Source organism: Hylobates moloch, unplaced genomic scaffold, assembly GCF_009828535.3.
Source record: "Hylobates moloch isolate HMO894 unplaced genomic scaffold, HMol_V3 SCAFFOLD_5, whole genome shotgun sequence".
Lineage (NCBI taxonomy): Eukaryota > Metazoa > Chordata > Mammalia > Primates > Hylobatidae > Hylobates > Hylobates moloch.
The window spans coordinates 99,872,273-99,895,819 of NW_026652280.1; the positions used below are offsets into that span (position 1 = coordinate 99,872,273).

Below are 23,547 nucleotides of genomic sequence, written 5' to 3' on the forward strand. Positions count from 1 at the left end.
TACAGGGATGAGCCACCATGCCCGACCTATTTTGATCGTTAACCAAAACTTTTAATAGTGTTTGTTGTTGTTGTTTTGTTTGTCTGTTTGTTTTAATGAGACTGAGTCTCACTCTGTTGCCTAGGCTAGAGTGCAGTGGCTTCATCTCGGCTCACTGCAACTTCCGCCTCTTGGGTTCAAGTGATTCTCGTGCCTCAGCCTCCTGATTAGCTGGGACTATGGGCGCATGCCAACACACCTGGCTAATTTTTGTATTTTTAGTAGAGACAGGGTTTCACCATGTTGGCCAGGCTGGTCTCGAACTCCTGACCTCAAGTGATCTGTCCCCCTCAGCCTCCTAAAGTGCTGGGATTACAGGCACGAGTCACTGCACCTGGCCTTAAAACTTTTAACAGTGTTTTATAGTTTTTAGTGTACAAGTACTATTCTTCTTTTTTTTATCTTGTTCCCAAGAATTTTTTTTAATTTAGTGCTATTGTAATTGTTGTAATTGGAATTGGATTTTTTATTTTTATTTTTATTTTATTATTATTATTATTTTTTAGACGGAGTCTCACTCTGTCATCAGGCTGGCGTGCAGTGGTGCGATCTCAGCTTACTGCAACCTCTGCTTCCCAGGTTCAAGCGATTCTGCTGCCTCAGCCTCTCGAGTAGCTGGGACCACAGACACGCACCGCCACACTCAGCTAATTTTTGTGTTTTTAGTAGAGAAAGAGTTTCACCATGTTGGCCAGGATGGTCTCGATCTCTTGACCTCGTGATCCGCCTGCCTTGGCCTCCCAAAGTGCTGGCATGACAGGCATGCCACCACACCCAGCCCTCCAATTGGATATTTTAAATTAAATTTTTGGATTGTTTATTGCTATGTATAGAAATACAATTGATTTTTTTTCCCACCAGTTTACCCTGACAGATGTGTTTCATGTATTGAGTTTGTATCTTGCAACCTAGGTGTTAGTCCTAAGAGTCTTTTAGTGGATTCCATCATTTGTGTCTTGGCTTTGCTTAAGATCATTCACATCATCACCACATCTAGCTAATTTTTTTATTTTTTGTAGAGACAATGAGGTCTTGCCATGTTGCCTAAGCTGGTCTTGAGCCCCTGGCCTCAAGTGATCCTCCTGCCTTGTCCTCCCAAAGTGTTGGGATTACAGGGGTTAGCCACTATATCTGGCCTTTTTTTTTAATTGCTTCTGGATTTTTTTCTTTTTTAAAGACAGAATCTGCCTCTCATCCAGACTAGAGTACAGTGGCATAATACCAGCTCACTACAGTCTCCACCTCCTAGACTCAAGCGTTCATCTTACCTCAGCCTCCTCCAGTAGCTGGGACTACAGGTACATGCCACCATACTGGACTAATTTTTTTATTTTTTCAGAGACAGGGTCTCCCTATGTTGCCCAGGCTGGTCTTGAACTCTTGAGTCAAGTCCCTCTTTGGCCTCCCAAAGTGCTGGGATTGTAGGTGTGAGCCACCGTGCCCAGGTTGCTTCCTTTTTTTTTTTTTTTTTGAGACGGAGTTTCGTTCTTGTTGCCCAGGCTGGAGTGCAATGGTGCATTCTTGGCTCACTGCAACCTCTGCCTTCCAGGTTCAAGCGATTCTCCTGCCTCAGCCTCCCGAGTAGCTGGGATTACAGGCATGGCATCACCACACCTGGCTTTTTTTTTTTTTTTTTTTTAATGGTAGGAACGGCCTTTATTGGCTGTAGCAGGAAGTAAAAGAGGGGATACAGCTTCTGCAGACTAGATTGCTGCCCTCCAAAAAAAGCTTCTGTATTTCAAGTCATTAGAAAAGCTCTCCCACACCCAAATTTTAAGCAAGTAAGAAATTTACTTTTGTTTTCTTCTGGTAATTGCTCGGATTCAATTTTTGCATCTAGTTCTGTAATATATTTGGAATTTTTTCAGGTATATTAGTCTGGGCTGACACTGAAGAAGTAGAAAGAAAGTTAATACTTCTTGCATACCTATTATGTGCCAGTTACTGTGCTAATGAGTTTATATGTTATCTTATAAATTTATTCAAGAACCTTGTGAGAGAATGGGTATTATTAATATTATCGAAGAAGCTAAGGCTTAGAGAATTAGAGAAACTTAAGTAATTTGTCTAGGGTTTAACAGTCAATGGCATAGTTAACATTTGAATTCCGGCAATAATTGGCTTCAGAGTTGTTTGTACTTTTCGCTGCTTTACTTAGCTTTTACAGTACTGAAATATCTTTTGTGGGGTTTTTTGGTTTTTTTTGAAACAGGAGTTTCACTCCATTGCTAGACTGGTCTGAAACTCCTGGGATCCTTCCACAATGATCCTTCAGCTGCAACCTCCAAAAGGCTGGGATTAGAGGCATTTGTACCACCACCAGCTCTTTTTTTTTTTTTTTGAGACGGAGTTTCGCTCTTGTCACCCAGACTGGAGTGCAATGGCATGATCTTGGCTCGCTGTAACCTCTGCCTCCTAGGTTCAAGCGATTCTCCTGTCTCAGCCTCCCAAGTAGCTGGAATTACAGGTGTGTGCCACCACACCGCTAATTTGTGTATTTTTTTTTTTAGTAGAGACGGGTTTCACCATGTTGGCCAGGCTGGTCCTTAACTCCTGACCTCAGGTGATCCACCCACCTCAGCTTCCCAAAGTGCTGGGATTACAGGCAACCATACCCGGCCTTCAATGTCTTTTTATGCTAAAAAAAAAAAAAAAAAAGTATAACTTGGCTGGGTGTGGTGGCTCATACTTGTAATCCCAGCACTTCAGGAGGCCAAGGCAGGAGGATTGCTTGAGGCCAGGAGTTTGAGACCAGCCTAGACATCATGGTGAGGACCCCATCTCTACAAAAAGTTTTTAAATAATTATCCAGGCATAGTGGCACACAGACCTGTAGTCCTAGTTACTCAGGAGACTGGGATGGTGGGATTGCTTGAGCCTTAGGAGTTCAAGGCTGCATTGAATTATGATTGCACCACTGTACAACCTGGGTGGCAGAACAAGGCCCTGTCTTTAAAAACAAAACAAAGCAGTAAAACATGGATAACTTGTCTGGACCATTTGATTAATTCCTTTTTTTATTTAAAAGGTTAGCTCTAGAATAACATGTTCATTTTTTACATTCTGTACTTTTTAGCATAAAGTTTATATAGTAATCCGAAAATATAATTTTACCTTTTTATCTAAAAGTGCTGTATTCCTTGAGGATTTTAAGTTGTGCAGTAAAATGGTCTGGATTGGAGCAAGGTTAGGGAAAGGTGGCATTATGAAAAATGATGCTTCCCCCTTCTTCAAATTCATATCCCCAGGGCAAAAGTTGCCATATTGTTTATGAAAGAACATTAAGGGAGTCTGTTTTCCTGTTGTCTGTAGATGATGTTCAGAAGTATTTTAACCCTGGTATGATGTTTGGTGTTTTTTATTTTTTTTTATTTTTTTATTTTTTTTGAGACGGAGTCTGGCAGTGGTGCAATCTCAGCTCACTGTGCCCAGCTAGTATGATTTTTTTTTTAGACAGAGTCTTGCTCTGTCACCCAGGCTGGAGTACAGTGGTGCGACCTTGGCTCACTGCAACCTCCACCTCCCGGGTTCAAGCAATTCTCCTGCTTCAGCCTCCCAAGTAGCTGAGATTACAGGCGGCTGCAACCATGCCCAGCTAATTTTTTGTATTTTTAGTAGAGGCGGGGCTGCAACCATGCCCAGCTAATTTTTTGTATTTTTAGTAGAGGCGGGGTTTCACCATGTTGGCCAGGTTGGTCTCCAACTCCTGACCTCAGGTGATCCACTCACCTTGGCCTCCCAATGTGCTGGGATTACAGGCGTGAGCCACCGCGCCCCACCAGTCTTTTTTTTTTTTTTTGAGATGGAGTCTCGCTGTGTCACCCAGGCTGGAGTGCAGTGGCACAACTTTGGCTTGCTGCAATCTCCGCCTCCCAGGTTCAGGCAATTCTCCTGCCTCAGCCTCTTGAGTAGCTGGGATTGCAGGTGCCCACCACCCCATGCCTGGCAAATTTTTTGTATTTTTAGTAGAGACGGGGTTTCACCATGTTGGCCAGGCTGGTTTTGAACTCCTGACCTCAAATGATCCGCCTGCCTTGGCCTCCCAAAGTGCTAGGATTACAGGTGTGAGCCACCATGCCCGGCCACTGGTGATCTTTTTTAACACTTTTTTTTTTTTTTTTTTTTAAAGACAGAGAGTCTCACTCTGTCACCCAGGCTGGCGTGCAGTGGCACGATCTCAGCTCACTGCAACCTCCACCTCCCTGGTTCAAACGATTCTCGTGCCTCAGCCTCATGAGCAGCTAGGATTAGAGGCGTACACCACTATGCTCCGCTAATTTTTGTATTTTTAGTAAAGATGGGATTTCACCTTCTTGGCCAAGGCTGGTCTCGAACTCCTTGCCTCAAGTGATCTGCCTGACTCAGCCTCCCAAAGTGCTGGGATTACAGGCATGAGCCACCACATCACTGGCGTGATCTTAATTTATCTTTTGTATGGGTCTGGACCGTCTCTCCCTGTAAATAGTTGATTATGCTGAAATATGTAAATTTATGTTTATCTAAGTAAAATTAGCAAAATAAATCTGTTCCAGAAAGTAGACTGTACTTTGGTTGATAGATTGTTTTGAGAGAAATGTTAACATCTTTAGGAAGGTAATTTATGAAAATAGTATTTTCAAAAAAATTTAACTGCCAGTGGAATATAGAATAGAATAGTCATTTGTGGTTATAGAATTTATCAGATCCTAGCTTCATCAGTTGCTAGTTATATGAATTTGGGCAAGTTATTGATTTGGGCAACCCTTGATCTTCAGTGTCCTCAGCTTTAAAATGGCAATGATAAATAGTACCTGTTACTCAGTTATCAATGTTAAAATGCTTTCCATACGTGAAGTAGGCATTCAAAATATTATTTAATGTCTTACTCCACAATCACTATATTGTGACCTTGGACAAATCACTCCTCTAAGACTCTTCCTCTTTAGAAGTAATATGTCCTCTTTTTTTTTTTTTTTTTTTTTTTTTTTTTGAGACAGTCTCGCTCTATCGCCCAGGCTGGATTGCAGTGGTGCAATCTCGGCTCACTACAACCTCTGCCTCCTGGATTCAAGCGATTCCCCTGCCTCAGCCTCCCAAGTAGCTGGGACTACAGGCGCCCGCCACCATGCCTGGCTAATTTTTTATAATTTTAGTAGAGACGGGGTTTCACCATGTTAGCCAGGATGGTCTCGATCTCCTGACCTTGTGATTTGCCTGCCTCAGCCTCCCAAACTGTTGGGATTACAGACATGAGCCACCACACCCAGCATATGTCCTCATTGGGGTCATTATTCCCTACCCAGATTTCTTTGAAATCTTGTTACTTCCTGCAGAACCGTTGCATAATATTTAAGTCCCACCCTTATCTTGTGTAACCTGTTTTTCTAGTTATTTGTCCAGTCATAGTCCTCAAATACTTGTTCCTTTAGCCACATCTGATCATTTTCCTTACTTCCTCCATACACTTTCCTCCTGGGGTTTATCCTAGATGTGTGCTCTGTGTAGTATGAACTACCTTCCCTACTTCACTTTCGTTGTCAAAATCCCATTTATCTTTTCAAATAAGTTTTCTTAATTATTTCCTAATTACAATTACTTTTCTTTCTCCTTTTGTAGAACTTAGTATCTCCTCCTAGTAAGTAGTGTTATGAGTTTTATCACATTCTGTTTTTTTTGGGGGGTGGGGATTGGGGTGGGACAGCCTCACTTTATCACCCAGACTGGAGTGCGGTGGTGCGATCTCGGCTCACTGCAACCTCTGTCTCCTGTGTTCAAGCAGTTCTCATGCCTCAGCCTCCCAAGTAGCTGGAATTACAGGTAGCCACCACGCCTGGCTAATTTTTGTATTTTTAGTAGAGATAAGGTTTAGCTATGTTAGCCAGTCTGGTCTCAAACTCCCGACCTCAGGTAATCTGCCTGCCTCTACTTCCCAAAGTGCTTGGATTACATACATGAGCCACTGCTCCCGGCCTCAAAGTTTTATCACATTCTGATAGATAATCTAGATATCTGCATACATACTTGTTTTTCCACCAAATTGTAAGCTTCTTATGGCCAGGGCCACCCTTTGTTCAACTTGGATGCCTTGTAGAACCCAGCAGCATTTTCTACATATAATTACTAAAATATCTATGACTTAAAATCTCCTTAAAGAGATTTAAATGCATCTGCCCTCTCATGTGGTAACAAATATGAGGAAATTATTTTGGTTCATCAATTTCATATCTACCCAAGATAGACATTTCAAAATGGATTAAGTGCCAAATTTTGTCCTGAAAAGTTTGTAGGCTAGGCACAGTGGCTCACACCTGTAATCCTAGCACTTTGGGAGGCCAAGGCAGGCAAGTTGCTTGAGTCCAGGAGTTGAAGACCAGCCTGGGCAACATAGTGAAACACCATGTCTACAAAAATAAATAAATAAATAAATAAAAATGTCCTATCCCTTCGTGGTAGCATGCACCTGTAGTTCCAGCTACTTGGAGGGCAAGGAGGCTGAGGCAAGAGGTTCACTTGACTCTGGGAGGTTGAGGCTGCAGCTGCAGTGAGCTGAGATCTCACCACTGCACTCTACCCTAGGAGACAGAATGAGACCCTGTCTCAAAAAAATGAAAAAAGAAAAATTACTATCACCTAGTGATGTCATGGCTTTCCTAGTATTTTGGCTTTTTTGTACAATGTACAGTAATTTCCTAGGCTTTCACATTCATTCACCACACACTCACTGACTCACCCAGAGCAACTTCCAGTCCTGCAAGGTCCATTCATGGTAAGTACTTTATACTATAAAGTGTACCATTTTTTATCTTTTACAGCCGTATTTTTACTCTATCTTTCTTATGTTTAGAAATGTTTAGATACACAAATACTTACCATTGTGTTACAAGTGCCTGCAGTATTCAGTACAGTTACATGCTAAACAGGTTTCTAGCCTAGGACCTATAAGCTATACCACCTAGGTTTGTGTGAGTATATTCTATGATGTTCACACAGCATTTGTCAGAATGTATCACTATCAAATGACAAATGACTTTATATTTCTATCCAAAACAGTTTCTATGAGCAACATTTATTACATCTATTAAGTTATGTTTGTATTCTCCTTTGCTGTTTATAAAGTGCTTTTACATATATCTGCATTTGAGTGAGCTATGCTGTGTTTAAGTACATCTATGTTATAGTCCTAGATAGATAGATAGATAGATAGATAGATAGATAGATAGATAGATAGATAGATTTTTTTTTTTTTTTCGAGACGGAGTCTCGCTCTGTCGCCCAGGCTGGAGCGCAGTGGCGCAATCTCGGCTCACTGCAAGCTCCGCCTCCCGGGTTCACGCCATTCTCCTGCCTCAGCCTCTCCGAGTAGCTGGGATTACAGGCGCCCGCCACCACGCCCAGCTAATTTTTTTGTATTTTTAGTAGAGACGGGGTTTCACCGTGGTCTCAATCTCCTGACCTCATGATCCGCCCGCCTCGGCCTCCCAAAGTGCTGGGATTACAAGCGTGAGCCACCGCGCCCGGCCTCCTAGATTTATATTAATAGACTCAGATCATAACAGTCTTTATAAATATATTGTTTTTACTGGAACATTGTTTTAAATCCAAGACAGTTTTTCTTTCCCTGTCAGTATGATTTTGATCCTATTTTTCCTCTGGTTATTTGATACTAAATAATTTTATACTTGTTTAAATATTAATCATAATAAATTATTATGAGAGTAAATAAATTAAAAATCATTTAATATTTTCCTAAAGCACATCATGCTTATTACCTGTTTTATGAATTATTAAGATAACCTGGCCAGGTGCCGTGGCTCACGCCTGTAATCCCAACACTTTGGGAGCTGAGGAGGCAAATCACCTGAGGTCAAGTGTTCGAGACCAGCCTGGCCAATGGATAAAACCGTGCCTCTACTAAAAATACAAAAAATAGCCAGGCATAGTGTAATCCCAGTAGTTGGCATCTGTAATCCCAGCTACTCGGGAGGCTGAGGCACAAGAATTACTTGAACCTGGGAGGCAGAGTTGCAGTGAACCAAGATCATGCCATTGCATTCCAGCCTGGGCAACAGAGTGAGACTCTGTCTCAAGAAAAAAATAAATAAATAAAGGTTGTCTTCATAATGTCTTTTATGATGGCAATCTTTCCTTCTTTTTTTTTTTCTGAGACAGAGTTTCGCTCTCGTTGCCTAGGCTGTAGTACAATGGCACAATCTCGGCTCACTGCAACCTCCGCCTCCTGGGGTCAGGCGATTCTCCAGCCTCAGCCTCTTGAGTAGCTGGGATTACCAGCACACACCACCACGCCCAGATAATTTTTTTATTTTTAGTAGAGGTGGAGTTTTGCCATGTTGGCCAGGCTGGTCTTAAACTCCTGACCTCAGGTGATCCACCCGCCTTGGCCTCCCAAAGTGCTAGGATTACAGGCATGAGCCACCCTGTCCGGTCACCAATCTTTCTTACACTGATTCAGGATATAATCCATGATCATGCATTGCCTTTTGTTACCATGCCCTTTTTTTTTTTTTTTTTCTTAATTTGACAGGGTCTGGCTCTCTCACTCAGGCTGGAGTGCAGTGTGCTATCTGGGCTTACTGCAGCCTCTGCCCGACCCCAGGTTCAAGTGATCCTTTCACTTTAGCCTCTCAAGTAGCTGGGACCAAAGGCATGCACTACCACACCCAGCATTTTTTTTTTTTTTTTTTTTTTAGATGGTGTCTAGCTGTGTCTCCCAGGCTGGAGTACAGTGGCGCGATCTCAGTTCACTGCGACCTCCGCCTCCTGGGTTCAAGCGATTCTCCTGCCTCAGCCTCCCAAGTAGCTGGGATTACAGGCACCCACCACCATGCCCAGCTAATTTTTGTATTTTTAGTAGAGTTGGGGTTTCACTGTGTTGGCCAAGCCGGTCTCGAACTCCTGACTTCATAATCCACCCGTCTCGGCCTCCCAAAGTGCTGGGATTACAAGCGTGAGCCACTGCGCCCGGCCAAAAGTCAGTATGTTATAATTTCGTTAGAGGAAAGAAATATATCAGCTTTGCCTTATTTACTGGAACTTTAGGCCAGGCACAGTGGCTCATGCCTGTAATCCCAGCACTCTGGCCGAGGCGGATGCATCACCTGAGGTCAGGAGTTCAAGACTGGCCTGACCAACATGGTGAAACCCCATCTCTACTAAAAATACAAAAATTAGCCAGGCGTGGTGATGCATGCCTGTAATCCCAGCTACTTCGGAAGCTAAGGCAGGAGAACGGCTTAAACCTGGGAGGCGGAGGTTGCAGTGAGCCGAGATCACGCCATTGCACTCCAGCCTGGGTGACAAGAGCAAAACTCCATCTGGAAAAAAAAAAAGAATTAATTGGAACTTTAAGCTAAAATATAGTCATAATATCTTAAATGAGGCTCTTCTAAGGCCCTTTTTTCTCATTTTCCTTCCTTTTTTTCCCCCTTTTATATATTTATGAAATCTCTTGAGATCTCATTTTAAACTTTAGGAAACAAACCAATAATGTGAGTAGAAGACACAAGCCTAGAGAGACATGGTGGAATAAAAGCAAGAGAATAATATAGTGAGTAGATGTTGAGCAAGAAACTGAGGTTTTGAAGCTTAAATCTCCTTCCCAACTATTAAAATCAAGGCAAGTCACTCAGTCTTATCGAGCATCTTTCCTCTTACCTGCTTCACAGTATTGATATAAAGTAACCAAATATAAGGCAGTCATTATAATCAGATCTAAAATTTGTGTTCCTTCTCCAGAACTGTTGGAGAAAATAAAAGAGCCTCTTTCCTTTCTTTCTTTTTTTTTTAAAAATAGAGACAGGGTCTCACTTGTTACCCAGGCCAGTCTCAAATTCCTGGGCTCAGGCAGTCCTCCCACCTCAGCTTCCAAAAGTATTGGGATTACAGGCGTGAACCCACATGCCCAGCCAGGAGCCTCTTTCTTAAAGACAATTTCAGAAGTAAAGATTTTTTTTTTTTAATTTATCAGTGTACTTGGTACCCTCTCCTCATAGGATGATCTGTTATCTGTATTTGACCATAGGAGGAAATTTCTTTGACTCTGACTGTTTCCCATTCTTTTTTTATCACAGCCCAAAGAGTCGATTGATCCAATTAAAGAAAGAGAAGCTGGAGTATACTCCAGGAGAGCATGAATATGGATTATTTCCAGCGCCCATTCATGTTGGTAAGTAGTGAGTCCACACAATATATTGCTGAGAAGAAACAGTATTTCCTGGGTTTGAGGGAAATGTCTTTTTAATCTTGTTATTATTTCTGTTTCTCCGGTGGGATCAAGCTCTTTCTGTACCATTTTACTTAAACTTACTCTGAAGAATTTTATACACTGTTTGATAGTCAGGGGGTCACAGTGGCATAAATCTTGTACATTGGAGCCTTAATAAATAACACTGGGCCAGGCATGGTGGCTCATGCCTATAATCCTAGCACTTTGGGAGGCCGAAGCAGGTGGATTGCTTGAGCCCAGGAGTTGATGGCCTGGGCAACTTGGTGACACCCTGTCTCTACAAAAAATATGAAAATTAGCTGGACGTGGTGGCAGAGGTCTGTAGTCCCAGCCACTCTGGAGGCTGAGGTGAGAGGACCACTCAAGCCTAGGAGGTTGAGGCTATGGTGTAGTCATGATCCTGCCACTGCGGTCATTCTAAGTTCCTCCCATTTTTTTCTGTCCCTTATCCAGTTCATCTCAAGTTCTGTTGTGTTTCTATCCCTGAAATATATCCTACTTCTCTCCAAATCTCTGGCAGTACAGGATCATTGTCTTTCTTACTCTCCCTGGATTTCCCAGTACCTGGGAAGATACTAGATAATAGAAGTTTATCAAATATTTGCCATACAAATGAAAGAAAAGGAGAAGGCTGGGTGCAGTGGCTCACGCCTGTAACCCCAGCAGTTTGGGAGGCCTAGGCAGGCGGATCACGAGGTCACGAGATCGAGACTATCCTGGCTAACACAGTGAAACCCCGTCTCTACTAAAAATACAAAAAATTAGCTGGGCTTGGTGGCAGGCACCTGTAGTCCCAGCTACTCGGGAGGCTGAAGCAGGAGAATGGCGTGAACCCAGGAGGCGGAGCGTGCAGTGAGCCGAGATTGCACCACTGCACTCCAGCCTGGACGACAGAGTGAGACTCTGTCTCAAAAAAGAAAAGAAAAGAAGAAATAAGGATAAAATATTGAATGTAGATGTCAGGTTTTCTTCATGTATTCAGTTTGTTTAAACAAAATTGCTTTAAAGGGGTTCATTAAACACGTAGTATGAAACCAGGAACACCTTCATTTTATACTTGATGTTGATCCTATGTCTTGTAGTGTTTTCTTCAACTATGATTCTCTTGACCAGACTCTTGTTTATATTCTGATTAACTAATCTCCTTTTCTCCCTGAGAGAGTTCAGTACCAGCAGAGTTTTTTAATCAGCAGACATTTAATAAGTTCTTCAGTAAAGATTAGTTTGCTTGAATTATTCTGTGTTGGGTGGCTGGAGACAGACTTAACTACAACATGAAGTTACAAGGTTTAATTCTCAGCTACATAAACTTTACGTGTGCTTACTTAATGAAGGTAAGAGTAAGTTTCTTATTCTCTAGTATTAGTGCCAAAGCTCTTTTGAAAGAGTCTTTTGTATTTCTAATGAGATCATAGCAGTGGAAGCAGGCTCTCAGCAAATTTAAAATCTGCTAATGATAAATAGGCTTTGAAAATAAGAACTAGGCTGGGCGAGGTGGCTCACAGTTGTAATCCCAGCACTTTGGGAGGCTGAGGTGGGAGGATCTCTTGAATCCAATAGTTCAAGATCACCCCATTGCACTCCGGCATGGGTGACAAGAGTGAGACTCTATCTCAAAAAAAAAAAGAAGAAAAGAAAAAAAAAAAGACTAGGAATTTTACTTTTGGTATTGAAAGAGTAGATTATATCAGGCTAACCCTCCCAGGAATAACAGTTATCCACCTGTAATCCCAGCACTTTGGGAGGCTGAGGCAGGTGGATCACCTGAGGTCAGGAGTTCAAGACCAGCCTGGCCAACATGGTGAAACCCCATCTGCACTAAAAATACAAAAATTAGCTGGACATAATGGTGCATGCCTGTAGTCCCAGCTCCTCAAGAGGCTGAGGCACGAGAATCACTTGAACCTGGGAGGCAGAGGTTGCAGAGAGCCGAGATTTTGCTACTGTACTCCAGCCTGGGCAACAGAGCAAGACTCTCAAAAAAAGTAAAATAAATAAGAAAAAAAAATGCATCAGCTGGACAGATTTAAAACATAGTAATCCTAAGTCACTGGAGAACAACCAAAAGCAGGCACAAACTGAAGAAAAATCAATAATTAGAAGAGGAGAAGCACACTGGTTGCATTTCCCACTTGTATAACTCTTTGTCTGTGGCCAGATCCCAGTTAGCAGTACAAGTAAGCACTTAGAAACCTTGAATCTTACTGATTATTTAAGGGCCATGTTTCAGGACAGCTACGGCAGCAAGAAAGTGAGGGATAAAATGCTAATAGAGGAAACTGCAAATTTTGCATATAAACTCAAGCCACATATCTAGGTAACTGACCCCTAAACTATGTATATACAGCCAGAATCCAGTAAAGTTAGTTGAGACTAAAGATACTAAGTAGGGATTTCAGCTGCTGCCTACCCCATGGAAGAGAGTGTTACAGATTTTGGTTCACCCACAGTAACTGCTTGCTCTAATGCAAAGAAAAACTTATTTTCTTTTATTTCTTTCTTATTTTTTATTTTTATTTCTATTTTTTTGAGATGGGGTCTCATTGTGTTGTCAAGGCTCAAGTGCAGTAGTGCAATCTTGGCTCACTGCAGCCTCTGCCTCCTAGGCTCAAGTGATTCTCCCGCTTCAGCCTCCCAAGTAGCTGGGACCACAGGCATGCACCACCACACTTGGCTAATTTTTTGTATTTTTGATAAAGATGGGGTTTCACCATGTTGCTCAGGCTAGTCTCAAACTCTTGAGTTCAAGCAGTTTGCCCACCTCACCCTCCCAAAGTGCTGGGATTACAGGCATGAGCCACTGCGCCCAGTCGAAACCAGTTATTTTCATAGGATAATAAGACAATTGAGAATCTCTGCAATGTATTGCTTATAATGTCCATAATTTAATCCAAAATTACTGGACATTAATAAACATGAAAATATAACTCATATTAAGAGAGAAGGCTCTCAACACTGACAATTTCCAAGGTCATCCAGATGCTGAAAATAGCAGACAAGGATTTTAAAGTCATTATTATAACTGTGTTCAAGGATGTAAAGGAAAATATGCTTATAATGAATAAGCAGATAAATCTTAAAAATGGAAACATAAAAATTTAAAAATGAATAGCCAAATGAAAGTCCCAGAACTAAAACATATATGTCTGATTTTAAAACACAAAATGTAGGTTTACTAATAGATTGAAGATAGCAGAAGTGTCAGTTGAACTTGAAAGTATATGAATATAAATTGTCAGCCAGGTGTGATGGTTCACACCTGTAATGCCAGTACTTTGGGAGACCGAGGCAGGTGGATCACCTGAGGTCAAGAGTTCGAGACCAGCCTGGCCAACATGGCAAAACCCCATCTCTGCCAAAAATACAAAAATTAGCCGGGTGTGGTGGCATGCGTTTATATTCCCAGCTACTCAGGAGGCTGAGTCAGGATAATCGCGTGAACCCAGGAAGCAGAGGTTACAGTGAGCAGAGATTGTGCCACTGTACTCCAGCCTGGGCAACAGAGCAAGACTCTGTCTCAAAAAAAGAAAAAACACGGCCAGGTGCGGTGGCTCATGCCTATAATCCCAGCACTTTGGGAAGCCGAGGCAGGTGGATCACGAGGTCAGGAGATCAAAACCATCCTGGCTAGCACGGTGAAACCCTGTCTCTACTAAAAATACAAAAAAAAAAAATTAGCTGGGCGTGGTGGCGGGTGCTTGTAGTCCCAGCTACTTGGGAGGCTGAGGCAGGAGAATGGTGTGAACCCGGGAGGTGGAGCTTGCAGTGAGCCGAGATCACACCATTGCACTCCAGCCTGGGTGACAGAGTGAGACTCCATCTCAAAAAAAGAAACAAAAAAAGGGGAACAAAAAAAGAGTGATATTAATTACAGATGTCTTTAATAAGATAAGGAAATTCCTTTTTAGTTCTGAGAGCTTTCTGCAGAAGTCTTTAGAATTAATTTTGTTCTATAGTTGTTTTTTCTTTTAAAGTCTTTGTCAAGTTTTGTATTAGGCATACACTAGCCTCATTAAATGAGTTGGAAAATTATTTTCCTCCTCTGTTTTCTGGAAGACTGGTATTACTTCTTTCTCAAATATATACCAGACTTCACTAGGGAAGCCATTTAGAACTGAAATTTTGTAAGGTACTCAATTTATTTAAAAGATCTAGACTATTCAGATGTTCATCTTGACTCAGTTTTGATATGTTGTATTTCTAAAGGAATTTGTCCATTTTATCTAAATTATTAAAGATATTGGCATAATATTATTATTATTATTACTTTTTTTTTTTTTTTTTTTTTGAGATGGAGTCTCGCTCTGTCGCCCAGGCTGGAGTGCAGTGGCACAATCTCAGCTCACTGCAAGTTCCGCCTCCCAGGTTCACGCCATTCTCCTGCCTCAGCCTCTCCGAGTAGCTGGGATTACAGGCGCCCGCCACCTCGCCCGGCTAATTTTGTGTATTTTTAGTAGAGACGGGGTTTCACCGTAGTCTCGATCTCCTGACCTCGTGATCCGCCCGCCTCGGCCTCCCAAAGTGCTGGGATTACAAGCGTGAGCCACCGCGCCCGGCCTGGCATAATATTATTTATAACATTCCCTTATTAGTCTCTTAATGAGTCTAGGACCTATAGTGAGATCAACTTTTTTTGTTTTGGATACTGGTAAGCCACCACACCCGGCCTAATATCATTCTTAATGGTGAAATGTTGAATGTTTCCTCCTAAGATTGGAAAGAAGATAGAGTTGTCCACTCTGACTCAGCATTATATGGATGTTCTAGGCAGTGTATTAAGTCAAGAAAATGAGTAAGAGTCATCATAATGATCAGGAAGGAAGAAATGAAACTGTTTCGGCCGGGCGCGGTGGCTCACGCTTGTAATCCCAGCACTTTGGGAGGCCGAGGCGGGCGGATCACGAGGTCAGGAGATCGAGACCACGGTGAAACCCCGTCTCTACTAAAAATACAAAAAAAAATCGCCCTCTCAAAAAAAAAAAAAAAAAAGAAACTGTTTCTGTTTATAGGTGACATGATTGTTTATATAAAAAAAAAATCCAAGAGATTCACACCAAAAGCTACTGGTAGTAGTAGCAGCAAGGTTACTGGAAAATCATCAGTATTAAAAAATCAATTGTATTCTTATAAAACTTAATATACTCTGAACATTTGATGTGGCAGTCATGCTCCTTGGTATTTTCTCAAATAATTTGAAAACATATCTATTGAAAAGAAAAACCTGCACACAGATGTGTGTTTTGTTTTTGTTTTTGTTTTCTTTTGAGATGGAGTCTCGCTCTGTTGCCCAGTCTGGAGTGCAGTGGCGTGATCTTGGCTCTCTGCATTCTCCTCCTCCCAGGTTCAAGCAATTCTTGCACCTCAGCCTCCTGAGTATCTGGGACTGCAGGCATGTGCCACCATGCCCAGCTAATTTTTGTATTTTTAGTAGAGATGGGGTTTCACCATGTTGGCCAGGCTGGTCTCAGACTCCTAACCTCAAGTGATCCACCCACCTCATCCTTCCAAAGTGCTGGGATTACAGGCATGAGCCACTGTGCCTAGCCTCTTTTTTAAAGCCTTAAATAAACATATATTCAGATAATATAAATATATATCTCCAAGTAAAGGGTTTATTTGGGAGTAATATACAGTAATTAGGCTTGGCGGGTGGCTCACACCTGTAATCCCAACACTTTGGGAGGCCGAGGCAGGCAGATCACCTGAGGTCAGAAGTTCAAGACCAGCCTGGCCAACATGGTCTCTACTAAAAATAGAAAAAAAATAGCCAGGAGTGATGGTGGATGCCTGTAATCCCAGTTACTCAGGAGGCTGAGACAGGAGGATCACTTGAACTCAGGAGGTGGAGGTTGCAATGAGCCAGGATCACACCATTGCACTCCAGCCTGGGTGACAGAGCAAGACTCTGTCTCAAAAAAAAAAGAATTAGTCGAGGCGTGGTGGCTCATGCCTGTAATCCCAGCACTTTGGGAGGCCGAGGAGAGACGATTTCTTGAGGCCAGGAGTTTGAGACCAACTTAGGCAATGTAGTGAGAACCTCTCTCTATAAAGCAATAACAACATTTGTTAGGTGTGGTGGTACATGCCTACTCAGGAGGCTGAGGCAGGAGGATCACTTGAGCCCAGGAGATTGAGGCTGCAGTGAGCTATGATTGCACCAGCGCACTCCAGCCTGGGTGACGGATCAAGTCCCTGTTTTCTATGAAAAAAAAAAAAAAAGAATCGCAATTCAGGACACATAGACCAGAGTAGTCCCTAAGTGTGTCTGAAAAACAAAGAGAAAGGCTGGGGTTGTATTGAGCAAAAGAGGAAGGTTGGAAGAAGGTTAGCCAGGCACAGTGGCTCAAGCCTATAATCCCAGCACTTTGGGAGGCTGAGGCTGTTGGATTGCTTGAGCTCAGGAATTCGAGAGCAGCCTGGACAACATAATGAAAACCCGTGTATACAAAAATTTAAAAAGAAAAGGAAAATTTAGCCAGGTATGGTGACATGCACCTGTGGTCCAGCTACTTAGGAGCCTGAGGCAGGAGGATCACCTGAGCCTGGGAAGTTGAGGCTGCAATGAGCTGAGATTGCACCAGTGCACTCCAGCCTGAATGACAGAGTGAGATCCTGTCTCAAAAACAAAGAAAGAAAAGAAAAAGGTCACTGGTACAGTCGTCATTGGTGAGTGGCAGCAGTTACTATATAAGACATAGTCTTAGTTATAGTTAGATCTTTGTGAATTTTCTGTTGAAGTGCAAAATCAATTCCTGGATCAGAGACCTTAGTGCCTTCTCCCATGGCCTCCTGACTCCATTTTAGTTGGATATGGTATGAATGATTCCATTTGTCTAATCAACTTTCACACCTCTCTCAAACTTACACCAGCAAACACCCACTGGGGAGTGTTTGCTTAAGCAAAAGCTCCTTAAGCTGATAAACAACTTTAGCAAAGTCTCAGGATACAAAATCAATGTACAAAAATCACTAGCATTCCTATACACCAATAACAGTTAAACCAAGAGCCAAATCATGATTGAACTCTCATTCACAATTGCCACAAAAAGAATAAAATACCTAGGAATACAGCTAACTAGGGAAGCGAAGGATCTCTATAAGGAGAACTACAAACCACTGCTCAAAGAAATCAGTGAAGACACAAATAGAAAAATATTCCATGCTTATGGATTGGAAGAATAAATACCATTGAATGGCCATACTGCCCAAAGCAATTTATAGATTCAATGCTATTCCCATTAAACTACCATTGAAATTATTCATAGAGCTAGAAAAAAACTATTTTAACATTCATATGGAACCAAAAAAGAGCCTAAATAGCCAAGGCAATCCTACACACAAAAAAAGAACAAAGCTGAAGGCATCATGCTACCTGACTTCAAACTATACTACAGGGCTACAGTAATCAAAACAGCATGGTACTGATAAAAGAGCAGACACATAGACCAGTGAAACAGAATAGAGAACCCAGAAATAAGACTGCACACCTATAACTACGTGATCTTTGACAAACCTGACAAAAACAAGCAATTGGGAAAGGATTCCCTATTCAGTAAATGGTGCTGGGATAACTGGTTAGCCATATGCAGAAGGTTGAAACTGGACCCCTTCCTTACAGCATATACAAAAACAAACTCAAGATAGATTAAAAACTTCAATGTAGGCCAGGCGTGGTGGCTCACGCCTGTAATCCCAGCACTCTGGGAGGCTGAGGCATGTGGATCACTTGAGGCCAGCAGTTCGAGACCAGCCTGGCCAACATGGCAAAACCCCATCTCTAATAAAAATGCAAAAATTAGCTGGGTGTGGTGGCACATGTCTGTAATCCCAGCTACTTGAGAGGCTGAGGCGTGAGAATCACTTGAACCCTGGTGGTGGAGGTTGCATTGAGCTGAGATCACTGCACTCCAGCCTGGGCAACACAGCAAAACTCTGTCTCAAAAAAAAAAAAAAAAAAAGACTTAAATGTAAAACCCAAAACTATAAAAACCCTGAAAGACAATCTAGGCAGTACCATTCAGGACATAGGCACAGGCAAAGTCTTCATGACATGCCAAAAGCAATTGTAACAAAAGCAAAAATGGACAAATAGTATCAAAGAACTTCTGTACAGCAAAATAAACTATGAACAGAGTAAACAACCTATAGAATGGGAGAAAAATTTTGCAAACTGCATCTGACAAAGATCTAATATCCAGCATCTATAAAGAACTTAAATATACAAGAAAAAAACCATTAAGAAGTGGGCAAGGCCTGGAGCGGTGGCTCACGCCTGTAACCCCAGCACTTTGGGAGACCAAGGCAGGCAGATCACTTGAGGTCAGGAGTTTGAGACCAGCCTGGCCAACATGGTGAAACCCCGTCTCTACTAAAAAAAAAAATAGAAAAAATTAGCTGGGCACGGTGGCGTGTGCCTGTAATCCCAGCTATTCAGGAGGCTGAGACAGAATTGCTTGAACTCCAGGTGGCAGAGGTTGCAGTGAGCCGAGATCATGCCACTCCAGCCTGGGCAAAAAAGTAAGACTCCATCTCAAAACAACAATAATAGCAATAAAAATTTTTTAAAGACTCTTGGCCAGGTGCAGTGGCTCACATCTGTAAACCCAGCACTTTGGGAGGCCAAGGCAGGCAGATCACCTGAGGTCAGGAGTTCGAGATCATTGGCCAACATGGTGAAACCCTGTCTCTACTTAAAATACAAAAAAATTAGCTGGGCATGGTGGTGGGCTCCTGTAATCGCAGCTACTCGGGAGGCTGAGGCAGGAGAATCGCTTGAACTCAGGAGGCACAGGTTGCAGTGAGCTGAGATTACACCACTGCACTCCAGCCTGGGTGACAGAGTGAGACTCCATCTCCAAAAAAAAAAAAAAAGTGGGCAAAGGACATGAACAGACACTTCTCGAAAGACATATATGTGGCCAACAATCATATGTCTCTCCCTCCACTGCCATGGTGTCAGAGGAGGTCTAGCTGAGTCAGACTTTTACCAACACCTAGCAGTAACATAACCACTCCACCACAATGTCAGTGGAGACCCCTTGGGGAATTGGAATTCTGACCATTCCCTAGCAGTAATGGGGAGCTTCCCCATCCCCCAACTCAGGTTTCAGTGGAGGCCTAGTAGGCAACTTGGACTTTTACTTACAGCTAGCAGTAATGAGGCAGCTTTATCCCTTTTCTGCTGGAGCAGTTTCAGAAAAAGCCAGCTAAAATACAAATTTCATGTAATCTAGAACCTTATACTACTACAAAAGTGTTTAGCTTTGAATTTAAAATCACATGTTATTTGCCAAGCATGGTGGCTCATGCCTGAAATCCCAGCACTTTGGGAAGATGATATATGTCCACACCAAGACGTTAGAATTATCTGGCAGATTTTTAAAGCAGTCTTGATAAAAATGCCTTAGTGAGCAATTGTGAACATGCTTGAAACAAATCAAGAAGAAGATAACTTTTCATTTTTTTTATTTTATTTATTTACTTATTTTAATTTTTTGAGACAGGGTCTTGCTCTGTTGCCCAGTCTCGAGTGCAGTGGCACAATCGCTGCCTACTGTAGCCTCCGCCTCCCAGGTTCAAGTGATTTCTCCTGCCTCAGCCTCCCGAGTAGCTGGGATTACAGGCATGTGCCACCACACCCGGCTAATTTTTGTATTTTTAGTAAAGATGGGGTTTTACCACATTGGCCAGACTGGTCTCGAACTCCTGACCTCAAGTGATCCGCCCGCCTCACCTCCCAAAGTGCTGGGATTACAGGCGTGAGCCACTGCACCTGGCCAATAATTTTTTTAAATTAGAATTTTTATAACTGACTCAGTAATTAAAATAAAAAGTTCAGAGATTTTATGAGAGAAATTGAAGCAGAAAAAAAAATACATTCAGAGATAGACTTAACAGCAGAATGAATGGGACAGAGGAAATAATCTATGCACTAGAAGATAGAATAATACATATTACTCAGTGTATACAACAACATAGAAAATAGAATTTAAAAAAAAGACTGAGGAGCTTGTGAGAATATGACAAAAAAAGCAAATTTGTGTTATCGGAATCATGGAAGGAGGAAAAAAAAGGGCATAGATGAAAAGCACCTTAGTAAATAACAACTGGAAACTTACCAAATTTGGCAGGAGACAGAAATCTCTGTATTCAAGAAGATTAGCAGACTCCAAACAGGATAAACCCAAACAAATATATGCCGAGACACATAATCACATTTCAGAACACTAACAAAACAATTTTAGGCTGGGCGAGATAGGTTGCTCCTGTAATACCAAATACTTTGGGAGGCTGATTGCTTGAGCTCAGAAGTTTGAGACCACCTTGGGCAACATGGGGAAACCCTGTCTCTACAAAAAATACAAAAAAAATTAGCCAGGCATGATTGGCACATGCCTGTCATCCCAACTACTCAGGAGAAGGAATCTCAGAAAAAATAAAATAAAAGAAAAGAAAAACACCAATTTTAAAACAATGACAGAGAAATTACCCTTACCTATAAGGATAAAACAATTCAAATGACAGTAGATTTCTCATCTGAATCTATGGAGGCCAAATGGAAGTGATACAACATTTTTCACATCCTGAAAGCAAAGAATCGTCAACTCCGAATCTTCTAACCAATGAAAATACCTGTCAGGAATTAAGAAGAAATGAAGGCGTTCTTAGATTAATGAAAACTAAGAGAGTTTGTTGCCAGCAGATGTACCCTATGAGTAAAGGAAGTTCTGTGAACAGAAAGGAAACAATTTTAAAAAAAGACACTTTGGAACATTAGGAAGGAAGAATACAGTAAACAAAAACATGGATATATACAATAGACTTTCCTTCTCTTGAGTTTTTTCTGTTATGTTTAATCATTGAAGCAAAAAGTTTTAACACTGCTGTATTGTTTTAGCAACTTTATTAAGATACAATTCACAGACCATCCAATTTACTCTTTTAAAATAGACTATGGTTTTTGATATATTTTTTAACTTCCAGTAAAATATACATAACACAGTTTGCATTTTGATCATTTTTAAGTGGACAATTCAGTGTCATTAAGTACATTCACATCGTTGTACAACCATGACTGCTATCCATCCCCGGAACTTTTTCATTATCCCCTACTATAACTCTGTACCCATTAAACTGTAACTCCCCATTCTCTGTTCCCCTCAGCCTCTGGTAATCACTGTCTATTTCTTTGAAAGTGGGATTGTATAATACCTGTTCTTTTGTGTCTGCCTTAGTTCACTTAGCATAATGTCTTTAAGGTTCATCCATGTTGTAGTACCATCATGTGTTGCTTAATGATGGGGATACATTCTGAGAAATGCATTGTTAGGCAATCTTATAATTATGCAAACATAGAATGTACTAACCAGGCTGTATGGTATAGCCTCTTGCTCCTAAGCTACAAACCTGTATATCATGTTAGTATACTGAATACAGTAGTCAGTTGTGACACAGTGGTAAGTATTTACATATCTAAATGTAGAAAAGGTACAGTAAAAATACAATATAAAGGATAAAAAATGGCAGCCCACTATGGGGCACTTACCTGAATGGAGCTTACAGGACTGTAAGTTCCTCTCAGTGGGTCAGTGATTGAGTGGAGAGTGAATGTGAAGGCCTAGGACATCACTGTTTTTTTTGTTGTTGTTTTTTTTTTTGAGACGGAGTCTCGCTCTGTCGCCCAGGCTGGAGTGCAGTGGCGCAATCTCGGCTCACTGCAAGCTCCGCCTCCCGGGTTCACGCCATTCTCCTGCCTCAGCCTCCTGAGTAGCTGGGATTACAGGCGCCCACCACCACACCCGGCTAATTTTTTGTATTTTTAATACAGACGGGGTTTCACTTTGTTGGCCAGCCTTGTCTCCAACGCCTGACCTTGTGATCTACCCGCCTCGGCCTCCCAAAGTGCTGGGATTACAGACGTGAGCCACCGCACCCAGCCAAGGATTTTTTTTAATAAACAGGAGTATACTCTAAAATAATGATGAAAAGTATAGTATATTTATTATATAAACCAGTAACAAAGACATCAAGTATTATGTATTATACCTAATTATGTCTGCTATGCTTGTATTCAACTGGTAGCGCTATAGGTTTATTTACACCAGCATCACCACAAACAGATGATTAACACTTTGTACTGCAAAGTTCCGACAGCTAGGAGGAATTTTTCAGCTCCCTTATTACCTTCTAGGTCCACCATCATATATGCAGTCCATTGTTGACTAAAACATTGGCACATGACTATATGTATAAGAATTTCATTCTTTTGGCCAGGTGCAGTGGCTCATGCCTGTAATCCCAGCACTTTGGGAGGCTGAGGCAGGCAGACTACCTTAGGTCGGGAGTTCAAGACCAGCCTGACCAACATGGAGAAACCCTGTCTCTACTAAAAAAAAAAAAAAATTTTCTCCCATTCTGTAGGTTGCCTGTTCACTCTGATGGTAGTTTCTTTTGCTGTGCAGAAGCTCTTTAGTTTAATTAGATCCCATTTGTCAATTTTGGCTTTTATTGCCATTGCTTTTGGTGTTTTAGACATGAAGTCCTTGCCCACGCCTATGTCCTGAATGGTATTGCCTAGGTTTTCTTGCAGGATTTTAATGGTTTTATGTCTAACATTTAAGTCTTTAATCCATCTTGAATTAATTTTTGTATAAGGTGTAAGGAAGGGATCCAGTTTCAGCTTTCTACATATGGCTAGCCAGTTTTCCCAGCACCATTTATTAAATAGGGAATCCTTTCCCCATTTCTTGTTTTTGTCAGGTTTGTCAAAGATCAGATAGTTGCAGATATGCAGCATCATTTCTGAGGACTCTGTTCTGTTCCATTGATCTATGTCTCTGTTGTGGTACCAGTACCATGCTGTTTTGGTTACTGTAGCCTTGTAGTATAGTTTGAAGTCAGGTAGCGTGATGCCTCCATCTTTGTTCTTTTGGCTTAGGATTGACTTGGCGATGCGGGCTCTTTTTTGGTTCCATATGAACTTTAAAGTAGTTTTTTCCAATTCTGTGAAGAAAGTCATTGGTAGCTTGATGGGGATGGCATTGAATCTATAAATTACTTTGGGCAGTATGGCCATTTTCACGATATTGATTCTTCAAACCCATGAGCATGGAATGTTCTTCCATTTGTTTGTATCCTCTTTTATTTCATTGAGCAGTGGTTTGTAGTTCTCCTTGAAGAGGTCCTTCACATCCCTTGTAAGTAAACCTACTCATCTGACAAAGGGCTAATATCCAGAATCTACAATGAACTCAAACAAATTTACAAGAAAAAAACAAACAACCCCA

At 41.6% G+C, this 23,547-nt stretch overlaps 1 protein-coding gene across 6 annotated transcripts in view; it reads left to right on the top strand.

The window, feature by feature from the left end:
- ASH1L (ASH1 like histone lysine methyltransferase) overlaps window positions 1–23,547 on the top strand; it is a 332,744-nt gene that overhangs the window by 261,162 nt on the left and 48,035 nt on the right. For all 6 annotated transcript variants that reach the window (XM_032154245.2, XM_032154247.2, XM_032154243.2 and 3 more), the window contains one exon: window positions 10,107–10,201. In XM_032154245.2, the coding sequence (XP_032010136.1) occupies window positions 10,107–10,201 (95 nt within the window). The remainder of the gene's footprint in view (window positions 1–10,106; window positions 10,202–23,547) is intronic.